Source organism: Microcaecilia unicolor, chromosome 1 (genome assembly GCF_901765095.1).
Source record: "Microcaecilia unicolor chromosome 1, aMicUni1.1, whole genome shotgun sequence".
NCBI lineage: Eukaryota > Metazoa > Chordata > Amphibia > Gymnophiona > Siphonopidae > Microcaecilia > Microcaecilia unicolor.
This window is the reverse complement of record NC_044031.1, coordinates 339,519,687-339,535,572: the sequence shown is the minus strand read 5'-3', so window position 1 is coordinate 339,535,572 and position 15,886 is coordinate 339,519,687. Positions and strand designations below refer to the sequence as shown.

The 15,886-nt window shown below is 48.6% G+C and overlaps 1 protein-coding gene across 1 annotated transcript in view; it reads left to right on the top strand.

Annotated features, from left to right (window-relative positions):
- The window catches only part of DROSHA (drosha ribonuclease III), a 552,432-nt gene that overhangs the window by 274,234 nt on the left and 262,312 nt on the right, over positions 1 to 15,886 (top strand). Inside the window, exon 15 of the mRNA XM_030216759.1 lies at positions 13,506 to 13,613. Within this exon, the coding sequence (XP_030072619.1) occupies positions 13,506 to 13,613 (108 nt within the window). The remainder of the gene's footprint in view (positions 1 to 13,505; positions 13,614 to 15,886) is intronic.

Sequence of the window (15,886 nt, the reverse complement as noted above, 5' to 3'; positions counted from 1 at the left end):
CTTAGTCCCACCTTCTGATGTATGACGTCAGAAGGCGGGACTAAGGGCACGAAGTTCACGTGAACTGCAGCAAACAGGGAGGAAAAGCTTGGGCAGCAGGGCTTTAACGGGGCGCTTCAACGGCGAGGAGGTATTTAAAAAAGATGGATGGGAGCGGGAGGGGACGGTGGGGGCGAAGGGCAATCGCTGGGCATGTTTGGGAGCAGGAGGGGAGGACAGGGGAGGGAGGAAAATTGCTGGACATGAGATGGGAGCGGGAGGAAAATCGTTGGACATGGATGGGAGCGGGAGGGGAGGGAGGAGAATCGCTGGACATGGATGGGAGGAGAGGGCAGGGGAGGGAGGAAAATCGCTGGACATGGATGGGAGCAGGAGGGAAGGGAGGAGAATCACTGGGCATGAGATGGGAGCCGCAGGGGAGGGAGGAGAATCGGACATGGATGGGTGCGGGAGCGGGAGGGGAGGGCAGGGCAGGGCAGGGGAGGGAGGAGAATCGCTGGACATGGATGGGAGCAGGAGGGAAGGGCAGGGGAGGGAGGAGAATCGCTGGGCATGGATGGGTAGAGGGGGGCAGGGGAGAGAAAACAATTGCTGGGCATGGATGGATAGAGGGGGGCAGAGGAGAGAAGACAATTGCTGGGCATGGATGGGTAGGGGGGCAGGGGAGAGAAGAGAATTGCTGGGTATGGATGGATAGAGGAGGACAGGGGAGAGAGGAGTGTTTCAGGACATGGATGGAGGGGAGGGAAGGGAGAGAGAAGAAATGCTGGATATGGAGGGAAGATAGAGGAAGGAGATTAGATGAGGGAAAAGGAAGTGAGGAGAGAAACTGCACATGGATGGAGAAAATAGGCAGAAGCTGGATCCACTGTACAGTCAAGTCTGTGGAGGACCAGAAATGAAGAAGAAAGGAGGAAAGAAAAGAAATAAATGGAAAGGAAGCCCTGGAAACAGAGTCAAGGGAACAGATGGAGAGCAGCAGAATCAGATACTGGGCCAGCATGATCAGAGAAACAAAGAGGCATATTTTCAAAGCACTTAGCCTTCCAAAGTTCCATAGGTTTCTATGGAACTTTGGAAGGCTAAGTGCTTTGAAAATATGCCTGAAAGTCACCAGATAACAAAGGTAGAAAAAATAATTTTATTTTCATTATAGTGTTTGGAATATGTCCACTTTGAGAATCAGGTGCTGAACGTTAAAAGTTTATATTTACTTATTTATGGCATTTTATCCCATATTAAACATGAATTAGATTGGAACCTGGGATCATTTAAGTTTTTTTTCCTGCAGAGAGTAATGCATTGCCCCCCCCCCCCAATTTTTTTTTTGGGGGGGGGGGGCCGCAGAGGTGGACGGGGGTGCCGAGGTGGACCGGGGAGAGAGCCTGTTGTTAAAAATTTACCAGCACACCACTGGCTGGCAGGCAGGTAAGTTGATGGGCTGGCAAGCCGGCAGGCAGGGAGGCAGGTAGATAGTTGTGCAGGGTTGAAGACAGGCAGGTAGTTGATGGGCTGATAAGCAGGCACGTTGATGGGCTGACTAGCAGGCAGGTTGGTTGATGGGCGGGCAGGTAGGCTGATGCGATGTGACTGGAGTGGAGAGCTCAGCAGCAGGACTGGAACAAGCTGGAATAATTTGGAGCAGAAGAGAGCGGAGCAGCAGGACTGGGACAAGCTGGAACAGACGGATTGGAACAAGGCGGACTGGAACAAGCTGGAGCAGATGGACCAGAACAAGCTGAAATAAGCTGGGACAAACGAATTGGAACAAGCTGGATCAGGCGGACTGGAACAACCTGGAGCAGAGGATTGCTGTGCAGCAGGACTGGAACATGCTGGGTCAGGCGGACTGGGATAAGCTGGAGCAGCAGGACAGGAACAAGCTGGAGCAAGCTGGATCAGGCGGACTGGAACAGAATGGAGCAGATGGACTGGACAAGCTGGAGCAGAGGAGAGCTGAGCAGCAGAGCTGGAACAAGGCTCTCTCTCCTGAACTCCACTGGGGAAGTTCCTGGCTCCGTGGGCACTCAATACCAGAGGAGTTATTAGAAGCAAGATGGCCGCCTAGTAGTTTGGATGAGAAGGACGCTCCCACTATATTTTGCTTTAACATTGATTCCTGTCAAATCATGCCGAAAAGGAAAGGCAAGCCGAAGGGACCTCCCCTCCCGAAGCCTACTCCTTCCTTACCTGGGCAAACGTCCATCTCCTCCTTTTTGATATCTACCCCAATAAGGGATGAATCCGCTGCTGGGGCAGGGAAGAGCCCCAGCTTGGAGAGCGAGTTCTCGCTTAGCCCCCTGGGACCTCAGACTCCTCCACCGCCGTAACCAGACGGGAAGGCAGTTCCGGGGCTTGAGAACACAATAGCCTCAAAGGAGCGGCGCACCCCGTTTTTGGAAGCGGGTATTGGGAACAGCATGCAGAGTGAGGAGACAGAGCAGCGAAGTTTGGGCATAACATCGAACGAAACAGCGGCGGAATCGAATTTAAATGTGGATTTGAGAGTAGTTTCCTTGTGTGCTTTGGCAATCCAGCCGCTGGAGAGGCCAGCTGAAATTTCGCTAAGCTCAATCTGGACTGCTCTCAAATCTTTGCACAAGGTGTGTACATCCTTTATTACTGTTTCCTTAAATAATGCATCTTAGATTAAGACTTTGAAAGAGAAAGTTGAAGGAATTTCACTTAAACAAACAGCAATTGAAGTAGAAGTGGCAAAAATTTCTAAACAACAAGCTCATATTGCTGGTGACCGGTTGGTTTTGCACCGAAAAATTGAGAATCTAGAGAATGCATCCAAGAACTTAAACCTTCGATTATTAAATTTTCCTCAGTCTCAATACATGACACCTAGAGATATGTTTGTGAAATTCTTAACTGAAATATATAATTACTCAGAACAAGTCCTTCCCCCACTACAAAGAATATATTACTTGAGACAGAAAATGAAGCAACAGCAAGGAAATGTGGAACAACAAGGTGAAGGAGAAGAAATAATGAACGTTACAGATTTATTGGAAAAATCACTAGAAAACATTGAGACTTGATCTACTCTGGTTGTATCATTTGTGTTTTTGCAGGACAAAGAAACTTTGTTGAAACTATACTTAAAAAAAATACAGCCAGAATTTAAAGGTGGAAAAATATCTATATTTCCGGACATATCTAAATGGTCGCAAATTAGAAGGAAAAAGTTCTTGGAAATGAAGAAAGAATCTATGGAAAAAAAAAAGCAACTTTTCAGTTGAGATTTCCATGCAAATGTTTACTCTTCTTTAATGAGAAGAAATACATTTTCTTTGAGCCTGAACAGTTGCGAGACTTTCTTAAAGCGCAAAGTATTACAGAGCAGTCATAGGATAAGAGGTTTATTTGTTTAAGTAGGGGTTAATTCCTACTCGATTATTCTTATTTGACTTTTCTTTATGTATAAGCCATCTTCCAATGGCATTCATAAGTTTTTGCTTCCTTCCTCCATATTGTGGACTATAATCCAATGTAAAGATATTATCCTTAGTGGACAATGTTTATTTTGTCTATTTGAAATGTATTTTTGGAAAGTTGGTACTGATATATTGGTATATCTGTTCAAAGTTTAATCTTTGTAAAAGTTAAAATTCAATAAAGAAAAATCATTCGTAGGCACTCAATACCAGCAAGAAGAAGATGATAAGGCAGGTCTCTTTGGCATGTAAAGTTTGAGCCGGGAGCCGCTGAGGACGTACTCCACTATGGCCTCAGACCGCGGTCATAGGGTCAGGGTCAGTCCGTGTTAGGCGGTCGTGTGGTCAGGGTCAGCCACCAGATCGCTGCATTGGAGTGCAGGTTGTCTGGGGCGGTTTCCTGGCGCACAGCCGTGCGGTGTACAGAAACCTGCTCCCCTTTCCTCCGTTCTGAGCAGACGTGTCCGGTGGCTGGCCTCTGCCTCTCCCTTCATCCCGCGGCTTTTGGAAGGGCCCACATGTGCGGTGCTCCTCTTTACTCAGTTCGGAGCAGAGGTGATCGGCGGCTGGTCTCTAGCGCTTCCCTCGCTTCGTAGTGTGTGAGGGGGCGCCGATGACCAGTTCAGTGCTGCGTTCTCTGACCGGAGGGAGTCGACTTCGCGCCGGCCCGTCTGGCCACAAGTACGTGGCAACGAGGCTGGCAGGGAAGGGAACCAAGGTCGGTCTCAGCGTTGTCTCGTTCGTGCTTCGATTTCGCGGGATGTGCCGGTGGTGCCCCACGTTCAGCGGTACCGTTCTCGTGTCGTCCATGGAGCCGATCGATTCTTTTGGGCCATATAATAATCGGGGTCACTGGAGCAAGTAGCTCTGTGACCTTCTTAGCGGCGGCCATGTTAACTATTCTGTTCTCCAAAGACAAGCAGGCTAAAATTCTCACATATGGGTGACGTCACGTCGGCCCGGAGGACTTTCTAGCAAAGTCTTCATCAAAATGAAAAAATGTCACTCGTCGCGCGGGCGGATGCAGTGCGCATGCATGCGTCCCTTTTCCCGCCCGCTGCGAGGACACACTCCTCAGTTTTTTCTTCTCTGCGTCAAAGAGGTGACACGGTGAGTTTTTGTCTTCGTGTTGCTGTGCCCGGAGGTGAAGAAAATCTCTACAAAAAGTATCCTTTTAGTTACTCTTAGTATTATTTTTTCGTTTATTAAGCTTTCTTTCTTTTAGCCTGCGATTTTATTTAAATCGTTCGTTCGGTTTTTTTTCTCTTTTTTTTTGTGTCCTTTTCTTTCAACGACACAATCGCGTCTTTTGATTTGGCAGGGGCTGTTTTTCCCGAAATGTCATCGAAGATGCCCAGCGGCTTTAAGCCTTGTGCCATCGGGCCATCTCCAGCATTGACCCACACTCGTGGTGTTTACAGTGCCTTGGGCCAGACCACCGCTCGGAGGGCTGCAAACTGTGTCTCGCTATGAAAAAGCGGACACTGCTCTCCCGGGATGCCCAAAGGGAGAAGAATTTTGGGCCCGGTGCCTCGACGTCGTCGAAGTCTAAGTCGATGCCGGTGAAGTCGGCAGCGTCGACGTCGAAGGAAGCGTCGGCACCAGGAGACCGGGGACAGGCTGCCATTCGACCGATGCACGCTGGGAGCAGTGATGCATCGAGTGGGTCTCCGCCCGCCTCGGCGCCTCCTGCTTTGCAGACTCCCCGGGACCGTCCTGCATCGGACCCGGCCCCGAAGAGACGTGTGGATTCCACGTCCTCTTCTCCGGTGCCAAGGAGTCTCGACAACGGGCGTCGGGCGAAGGCCAAGAGGCACCGTTGTCGTTCTCCTTCGCGTCACAGCACCGGGAGCTCCGGGTCATCGATACATTCGATACCCGAGAAGCGTCGGTGCCGAGAGGATCGCTCCCCCTCTATTACTGAGGTACCGACACGTGGGGTCACTGGCAGCCGAGTCCCCACTCCCCAACCTCAGCAGACTTTGCCTCCAATGCCTCAACCGACCCCTCAGCATCTTCCGGCAGCAACTCTTGATGAGCGTATGCAGGCCCTTTTTCCTTTTTTCATGGAAATGATGCAGCAGTGGCAATCTCGGTGCCGACGGTACCAGTGTCGATGAGTTCAGAGGTACCGGTGCCGACGGTGTCGGAGGTATCGACGTTGCCGGTGCCGGATGCTTATGCATCAGGCCTTCAGCCCGTGGTGAGGTCTGTCTCACCGGTGCCGCCTCCAGCACCGGTGTCATTGACTTCCCGGGTTGACTCTCCCGAGACATCGGTGCAGGAAGCTTCGCCGGAGTCTCAGGGACCATCATCTTCTCGACATCATCATCGAGGACGTCGAGCCTCTTCGTCGAGACGGGCTCAGATTCGGGTGGCTCTGTCTGAGCTTTTAGCCCCATCTGATAATACCTCATCAGAGGATGATGATGAAATGCATGGGGAGTTCTCTGGTGAGGACTCTCAAGGCATCCCATCTGAATCTACTCCCTCGCCCCAAAGACAGCTTTCTCCTCCTGAGAGCTTGTCTTTCTCTTCTTTTGTTCGGGAGATGTCTGAGGCCATCCCCTTCCCTGTGGAAATTGTGGATGAGCCCAGAGCTAAAATGCTTGAGGTTTTGGATTATCCATCTCCACCTACATCTTCTGCCACAGTTCCTTTCCATGAGACTCTCAAGGAACTTATGTTGAGGAACTGGGAGAAGCCTTTTTCTTGTTCAACCGTCCCCAAGAAAGTTGAGTCCCAATACTGGGTCCACGGGGAACCCAGTCTCATGCGGGCTCAATTGTCTCATGATTCAGCGGTGGTGGATTCCACTCTCAGAAGAGCCAAGAGTTCTAGGAACTTCTCCTCGGCGCCCCCGGGGCGGGAGTATAGAACTTTGGACTCTTTTGGGAGGAAGGCGTATCAGGCTGGTCTGCTCGCCGCCAAAATTCAATCTTACCAGCTCTACACGAGTATTCATTTACGGAACTCTGTGAGGCAACTTGAGAGTTTGGTAGACGCACTCCCACAGGAGAAAGCCGAACCCTTTCGCCAAGTGATCAGGCAGCAGAAGGCGTGTCGCAAGTTCTTGTCCAGGGGTGTTTTTGACACTTGCAATGTGGTATCTCACTTCTCTGCCCAAGGTATAGCAATGCGCAGACTCTCATGGCTGCGTGCCTCTAACCTGGAGGAGCGAACTCAGCAGAAGATAGCAGATATTCCATGCCGGGGGGATCACCTTTTTGGAGAGAAGGTGGAAGAGATGAATGATCATCTCTACCAGCGTGACAACGCTATGGATTCTCTCTCCCGCCGGGCGCCTTCTGCATCCACTTCCACCTCTAGGAAGTTTTTTAAGGGAAAGAGAAGTGCTCCTTACGTTTCTAGAAGCCGCAAGTACACTTCTTATTCCAGTCAGCTGGTTCAGGCTCGACCCCAGCCCGCTCGCTCTCGTCAGCAGCGGGCACTGAAGCAAGCCCCTGAAGCTCCCCAGCAAAAACCAGGGACGGGTTTTTGACTGGCTCCAGCAGAGCATAGCCGAAATCAAAGTACCTGTGCCGAACGATCTACCGGTCGGGGGGAGGTTAAAATTTTTTCACCAAAGGTGGCCTCTCTTAACCTTCGATCGGTGGGTTCTCCAAATAGTCCGGTCTGGGTACACTCTCAATCTGATTTCCGAACCTCCAGATTGCCCACCAGGAGCTCAGTCTTTCAGTTCCTACCACAAGCAGGTACTTGCAGAGGAACTCTCCGCCCTTCTCAGAGCCAATGCGGTCGAGCCCGTTCCACCAGGGCAAGAAGGGCTGGGATTCTATTCCAGGTACTTCCTTGTGGAAAAGAAAACAGGGGGGATGCGTCCTATCCTAGACCTAAGGGCCCTGAACAAATATCTGGTCCGAGAAAAGTTCAGGATGCTTTCCCTGGACACCCTTCTACCCATGATTCAGGAAAACGATTGGCTATGCTCACTGGACTTGAAGGACGCTTACACCCACATATCGATACTTCCAGCTCACAGGAAGTATCTTCGATTTCGGCTGGGATCACAGCACTTTCGGTACTGTGTTTTGCCTTTTGGCTTGGCGTCTGCTCCCAGGGTATTTACAAAGTGCCTGGCAGTTGTGGCAGCGTCGCTACGCAGACTGGGAGTGCATGTGTTCCCTTACCTGGACGATTGGCTGGTGAAGAACACTTCCCCGCAAGAAACTTTGCAGTCCATGCGGATGACTATTCAGGTGCTAGAGATGCTGGGGTTTGTCATCAATTATCCCAAGTCCCATCTCGTCCCAGCCCAAAAATTGGAATTCATAGGAGCTCTGTTGTGCACAAAGACAGCTTGTGCTTATCTTCCAGGACCCAGAGCGGACAAACTTCTGTCTCTGGCTTCCAGAGTACAAGCGTCTCAGCAGATCACAGCTCGGCAGATGTTGAGACTTCTGGGGCACATGGCCTCCACAGTTCATGTGACAGCCATGGCACGTTTACACATGAGATCTGCTCAATGGACCCTAGCTTCCCAGTGGTTTCAAGCTACAGGGAATCTAGAGGATGTTATCCAGCTGTCCATCAATTTTCGCAACTCCCTCAATTGGTGGGCCATTCGATCCAATCTGGTCTTGGGACGCCCATTCCAAATCCCTCAGCCACAAAAAGTGCTGATGACGGATGCATCCCTCCTCGGGTGGGGAGCGCATGTAGATGGGCTTCACACTCAGGGAGCTTGGTCTCTTCAGGAGAAGCATCTCCAGATCAATCTCCTGGAATTGAGAGCGATCTGGAACGCTCTAAAGGCTTTCAGGGATCGGCTATCCAACAAAATTGTTCTTATTCAGACAGACAATCAGGTTGCAATGTATTTACACCAACAAGCAAGGGGGTACCTGATCTCGCCCTCTGTGTCAGGAGGCCATGCAGATGTGGCTATGGGCCTGCCAACATGGAATGTTTCTCCAAGCCACTTATCTAGCCGGTGTAAACAACAGTCTGGCCGACAGGCTGAGCAGGATTATGCAGCCTCACGAGTGGTCCTTGAACATGACTATTGCCAAAAAGATTTTTCAAGTCTGGGGCACTCCATCGATAGATCTTTTTGCTTCCCAGGACACTCACAAGGTTCCTCAATTCTGTTCCAGACTTCAGGCCCACAGCAGACTAGCATCGGATGCCTTCCTCCTTTTTGGGGGGACAGGACTCCTATATGCGTATCCTCCCATCCCTTTAGTGGGGAAGACTCTACTGAAACTCAAGCAAGACCAGGGAACCATGATTCTGATAGCGCCCTTTTGGCCCCATCAGATTTGGTTTCCCCTTCTTCTGGAACTTTCTTCAGAAGAGCCATGGAGATTGGACTGTTTTCCGACCCTCATTACGCAGAACGAGGGGGCGCTTCTGCATCCCAACCTCCGGTCTCTGGCTCTCACGGCCTGGATGTTGCGAGCGTAGAGGTTGCCTCTTTTGGTCTCTCTGAGGGTGTCTCCAGAGTCCTGTTTGCTTCCAGGAAAGATTCCACACATAAGTGTTATTCTTTTAAATGGAAGAGGTTTGCCGTCTGGTGTGACAGCAAGGCCCTAGATCCTTTCTCTTGTCCTGCACAGACCTTGCTTGAGTACCTTCTACACTTATCTGAGTCCGGTCTTAAAACCAACTCGGTCAAGGTTCATCTTAGCGCAATCAGTGCTTATCATTCACGTGTAGATGGTCTGCCTATCTCTGGACAGCCTTTAGTCATGCGTTTCATGAGAGGTTTGTTTTTGACAAAGCCCCCTGTCAAACCTCCTCCAGTGCCATGGGATCTCAACGTCGTTCTCACCCAGCTGATGACAACTCCTTTCGAGCCACTGGATTCCTGTCATCTGAAGTACTTGACCTTAAATGTCATTTTCTTGGTGGCGGTTACTTCAGCTCGTAGGGTCAGTGAGCTTCAGGCCCTGGTAGTTCATGCACCTTTCCTTGTCTTTCATCATGACAAAGTAGTTCTCCGCACGCACCCAAAGTTTTTACCGAAGGTGGTGTCGGAGTTCCATCTGAACCAGCCAACATTTTTTCCTCCTCCTCACATGAGCCCGGGCGAAAGCAAGTTGCACACTTTGGACTGTAAAAGAGCACTGGCCTGTTACGTGGAGCGGACACGCCCCTTCAGACAGTCCGCCCATTTGTTTATTTCTTTTAATCCCAATAAGAGGGGAGTTGCTGTTGGAAAACGCACCATTTCTAATTGGCTAGCAGATTGCATTTCCTTCTCTTATGCCCAAGCTGGGCTGACTTTGGACGGTCATGTCACGGCTCATAATGTTAGAGCCATGGCTGCGTCACTGGCTCATCTAAAGTCAGCTTCCATTGAAGAGATTTGCAAAGCTGCGACGTGGTCTTCAATCCACACATTCACATCTCATTACTGCCTTCAGAAACATAGGCGACGCGACAGTCAGTTTGGGCAGTCAGTACTGCAGAGTCTGTTTGGGGTTTAGAATCCAACTCCACCCCCCTTGGCCCATTTTATTCTGTTCCAGGCTACACTCTCAGTTAGTTGTGTTTTGTTTCCGGTCAATTTCAGTTATGTCCTCGCCGTTGCGAGGCCCAATTGACCGCTCTTTGTTATGTTGAGTGAGCCTGGGGGTTAGGGATACCCATATGTGAGAATATTAGCCTGCTTGTCTTTGGAGAAAGAGTAGTTACTTACCTGTAACAGGTGTTCTCCGAAGACAGCAGGCAATATATTCTCACAACCCTCCCACCTCCCCTTTGGAGTTGTATTCCTCTATTTCTTGGAATTTAACTGAGGAGTGTGTCCTCGCGGCGGGCGGGAAAAGGGACGCACGCATGCGCACTGCATCCGCCCGCGCGACGAGTGACATTTTTTCATTTTGATGAAGACTTTGCTAGAAAGTCCTCCGGGCCAACGTGACGTCACCCATATGTGAGAATATATTGCCCCTCTTTTCAGCCCCAGCCCATTCTCTCATTTGCCCCCCCTTTTCAGCCCCAGACCCACCTGCCCCTGGCATGGCCCCATTCTCCCTCCTGACCCCTTCTCAGACCCTAGTTCCAGCTCCAGCCCCTTTCTTCCATCTGAGCTCCCCCACCAGGCATGGCCCCATTCTCCCTCCTGCCCCCTTCTCAGACCCTAGTTCCAGCTCCAGCCCCTTTCTTCCATCTGACCCCCCGCCCCCAGGCATGGCCCCATTCTTCCTCCTGCCCCCTTCTCAGACCCTAGTTCCAGCTCCAGCCCTTTTCTTCCATCTGAGCCCCCCCCCAGGCATGGCCCCATTTTCCCTCCTGCCCCCTTCTCAGACCCTAGTTCCAGCCCCTTTCTTCCATCTGAGCCCCCCCCCCAGGCATGGCCCCATTTTCCCTCCTGCCCCCTTCTCAGACCCTAGTTCCATCTCCAGCCCGTTTCTGAGCCTCCCCCCCCCCCCGTCCCCACCTGCCTACTGTAAGCTCCCTCCTCTCTGCCACTCAGTCCCCAGCATTGTAAAAACCTCGAAATCGGCAGTGCAGTGCGTGCCTCGCGTCTGCCTGCCTGTGATTGCGAAAGAAGCAGAGAGATCGCCTCGTCGACGTCGTCGGGACTTCCTTCACTGTGTCCCGCCCTCTGATGTAACTTCCTATTTCCGCGAGGGCGAGGCACAGTGAGGGAAGGCTTGACGTCGATGAGGCACTCTCTCTGCTTCTTTCGTAATCACAGGCAGGCAGACGCAAGGCACGCACTGCACTGCCGATTTCGAGGTTTTTACAATGATGGGGCAAGTGGCAGAGAGGAGGGAGTTTACTGTAGGCGGAACTGGTGGCAGTGGTCTTTGGGTAGGGAGCAGTGGGAGGGATGGAGCACCTCACTTCCTGCTGACACCCAGGGCGGTTGCTACGCCACTGTTTTTAATGCTAATGATGACAACTAGAACTCCGGTACACTAAAATCTTTTTTTGATAGTGTGGAGTCTTTAGAGGCTTTTTCCTCCCGATTTGATTTGTTTGATATTTTGAGAATTGCTGATGTACTCACACTGAAAAGAGTTCATATTTGATTTGTTTGAATTCCCTTAACATTCCTGTTTTGAGCTATATAAAAATAGCCTTGGCATGCAGGAGAAACCTGCTCAAGGGCACACTAAGGCCACATTTTACATTTTAGGGCCCCTAAGTGACATATGTACCAAGTTAATAGAATAGAGCTTAGCACTTAACATAGGAAGATAAGGACAGCCATACTGGGTCATACCAATGGTCCATCTAGCCCAGTATCCTGCTTCCAGCAGTGGCAAATCCAGGTCACAAGTACCTGGCAGAAACCCAAATAGTGGCAATATTCCATGCTACCAATCCAGTGGCGTAGCCACAGGTGGGCCTGGGTGGGCTCAGGCCCACCCAACAGTAGCACATGTTTAGCGGTAGCTGGTGGGGATCCCAAGCTCCACCAGCTGAAGAGTTCCTCCTGATGGTAACAAAAATGCTACTCTCCATGATACTGGCAACTGCGCATGCTCAGTTTACAGCACATGGCAGACTGCCAAGGTGGAGAGAAGCATTTTCCCACCAGCTGAGATCTTTTTTTGGTGGGAGGGGGAGAACACTTGATGCCCACCCACTTCTTGCCTAGGCCCACCCAAAATCTGCTGTCTGGCTACGCCCCTGTACCAATCCTAGGGCAAGCAGTGGCTTCCCCCATGTCCATCTCAGTAACAGACTATGGATTTCTGGGAAATTGTTCAAACATTTTTTTTAAATCCAGGTACACTAAGTACTGTTACCACATCCTCTGGCAATGAGTTCCAGAGCTTATCTATTCTTTGAATGAAAAAATATTTCCTCCTATTTGTTTCACAAGTATTTTCATGTAATTTCATTGAGTGACACCTGATCTTTGTACTTTTTGAAAGAATAAAACATTGATTCACTTCTACCTGTTCTACACCACTCAGGATTTTATAGACTTCAATTATATCCCCCCCTCAGCCGTCTCTTTTCCAAGGTGAAAGGCCCTAACCTCTTTAGCCTTCTGCCATATGAGAGGAGTTCCATCCCCTTTATCATTTTGGTCGCTTTTCTTTGAATCTTTTCTAATTCCACTATATCTTTTTTGAGATACAGCGACCAGAATTGTATACAATACTCAAGGTGAGGTCACACCGTGGAGCAATACAGAGGCATTATAATATTCTTGGTCTTATTTTACATTCCTTTCCTAATAATTCCTAGCATTCTGTTTACTTTATTTTGTCCGCTGCTGCCGCACACTGCCAATTTATAGCTCCAATTGTGTGTGTAAGTTCAGTTATTCTCTAAACATGTCACACAAATTAGCACCTTACTCTACATGCACCTTATAGAATTGCCTTTATTTATTTGAGGACTTGATTATATATGATTGAAGTTGCAGCTCTAGTTCTATATCCTATTCACCTGCTTGCAGAGAAGGACCAATCATTATTATACAGTATGTTTTCCAGTTGCTATTAGAAGCTTTTTGATTTATTATTAATAAGCCTGGCATAATAGGTCTCCTTGGCTTGGCAGCTTCCAGCTGAGTGAAGAAATATAAGTAGACTTGGGAAGGCGATTTCTTTATCTTATTTTAATTAAATAATGATTCTTATTAGGGAGCTGCAGATGAATAGATGTGGTTAGAACACAAGACGGTCCCTAAAAATAGTCCTAGGTCACTGCTGTCAACTAGAAGCAGAACTCAGGATTCAGCATAAGTATATTTTTAAAATGTTGTTTGTTTTATATGGCGCTACCCATGCCCATTGTTATGTTTGTCAAAGACTTCCACTGACTTCCACTTCTCACATAAGGGATTATCAGGTCAGAAATAGTTCTTTGGTAGCACCATGGAAAGGTTTATTGGCTAAGAAAATTCCTTGACAAGGCTACACCTTATACCTAGAGTAACACAACAAAAGTAGACAATTTCTAAAGCACTGAAGGGAACTTCCATGTGGAAAAAAATGGAACTGTCATTCCTCATGTATCCCTGCCCCCTACCAATCCAGAACTGTATAAAAATTCCTTTGAAGTCCTCAATAAATATATATATTATTCATGGTGATTAATTTTCATTTTCTTTGCTGCTTTTAATAGGAAGCTTTGCAGAAGATCAGGCAGAAAAACACCATGAGGCGTGAGGTGACTGTGGAGCTGAGTAGCCAGGGGTTCTGGAAAACAGGAATTCGCTCTGATGTTTGCCAGGTAAGCAGATGCATGGGAGCCTTAAGAGAGGAGAATGGAATGGAGGAGTAACCTACTAGTTAGAGCAACAGGCTGAGAACCAGGGAAGCCAGGATCAGATTCCTCTGCTGCTCTTTGTGATCTTGGGCAAGTCAGTTAACCCTTCATTGCTTCAGGTGCAAACTTAGGGTCTTGTTTACTAAGGTGCGCTAGTGTTGTTAGCGTGCGCTAAAATTTAGCGCACACTAATGCTAGAGACACTCATATATTCCTATGGGTGTCTCTAGGGTTAGCGCACACTAAAAATGCTAGCACACCTACAGCATGGCGTAGTAAACAAGGACCTTAGATTGTAAGCCCAAAGAAGACAGAAAAATACCTACTGTGCCTGAATGTGACTCACATGAAGCTATCACTGAAAAGGTATGAGCAAAATTGAAATGAATAAATGAATAGAAAGTCCAGGTTTGTCTTCATGGCCACCTATTCGCATGTTTTGGACCAGGGAGAGACAACTCTGATGCCAAAGAAATGAGAGGTCTGGTTTTTGAGGTATCTGCTCCAAATGCTCAGGAGAGGTTTTGCATGCATTTGGTCTGAGAAGTTGATTTATATGTATATATTCATTATTTTGAAAGCCAGCTCTGATTTGCTGCACTGGAGGAAAGCCAGGGTTGCCTACTACCTCTTTTGTGGACTGAAAAATCTGTTATTACATTACATTACAAAAGGTTCTTGTATTCTTCCAATACCATCTATGTAGATTCAGGAGATTTAAGACTGCCAGACATCTTCTGGGATAATACATCTCAAACACATTTAAGAATTATCATCAGACATCCAAATATTTTTTAAAATAATAAGCTTTAAGCAACTTAATAACAAATCATTCCATAACTTCCTAATTTGATACGTAAGTGCTTTCCAAACAGCTGATGCCAATTAAGGAAGCCCCATTGAAAACAGTCTCTTCAAGCAGATTTTCTTGGGATTAGGAAAGTGTAAAGACCATATTACAAAGAGTATTAAACATGCCAGTCCTAGAGTAGAAGATCCAATCTAATATACAGTGGGGGAAATAAGTATTTGATCCCTTGCTGATTTTGTAAGTTTGCCCACTGACAAAGACACGAGCAGCCCATAATTGAAGGGTAGGTTATTGGTAACAGTGAGAGATAGCACATCACAAATTAAATCCGGAAAATCACATTGTGGAAAGTATATGAATTTATTTGCATTCTGCAGAGGGAAATAAGTATTTAATCCCTCTGGCAAACAAGACCTAATACTTGGTGGCAAAACCCTTGTTGGCAAGCACAGCGGTCAGACGTCTTCTGTAGTTGATGATGAGGTTTGCACACATGTCAGGAGGAATTTTGGTCCACTCCTCTTTGCAGATCATCTCTAAATCATTAAGAGTTCTGGGCTGTCGCTTGGCAACTCGCAGCTTCAGCTCCCTCCATAAGTTTTCAATGGGATTAAGGTCTGGTGACTGGCTAGGCCACTCCATGACCCTAATGTGCTTCTTCCTGAGCCACTCCTTTGTTGCCTTGGCTGTATGTTTTGGGTCATTGTCGTGCTGGAAGACCCAGCCACGACCCATTTTTAAGGCCCTGGCGGAGGGAAGGAGGTTGTCACTCAGAATTGTACGGTACATGGCCCCATCCATTCTCCCATTGATGCGGTGAAGTAGTCCTGTGCCCTTAGCAGAGAAACACCCCCAAAACATAACATTTCCACCTCCATGCTTGACAGTGGGGACGGTGTTCTTTGGGTCATAGGCAGCATTTCTCTTCCTCCAAACACGGCGAGTTGAGTTCATGCCAAAGAGCTCAATTTTTGTCTCATCTGACCACAGCACCTTCTCCCAATCACTCTCGGCATCATCCAGGTGTTCACTGGCAAACTTCAGACGGGCCGTCACATGTGCCTTCCGGAGCAGGGGGACCTTGGGGGACCTTGCGGGCACTGCAGGATTGCAATCCGTTATGTCGTAATGTGTTACCAATGGTTTTCGTGGTGACAGTGGTCCCAGCTGCCTTGAGATCATTGACAAGTTCCCCCCTTGTAGTTGTAGGCTGATTTCTAACCTTCCTCATGATCAAGGATACCCCACGAGGTGAGATTTTGCGTGGAGCCCCAGATCTTTGTCGATTGACAGTCATTTTGTACTTCTTCCATTTTCTTACTATGGCACCAACAGTTGTCTCCTTCTCGCCCAGCGTCTTACTGATGGTTTTGTAGCCCATTCCAGCCTTGTGCAGGTGTATGATCTTGTCCCTGACATCCTTAGA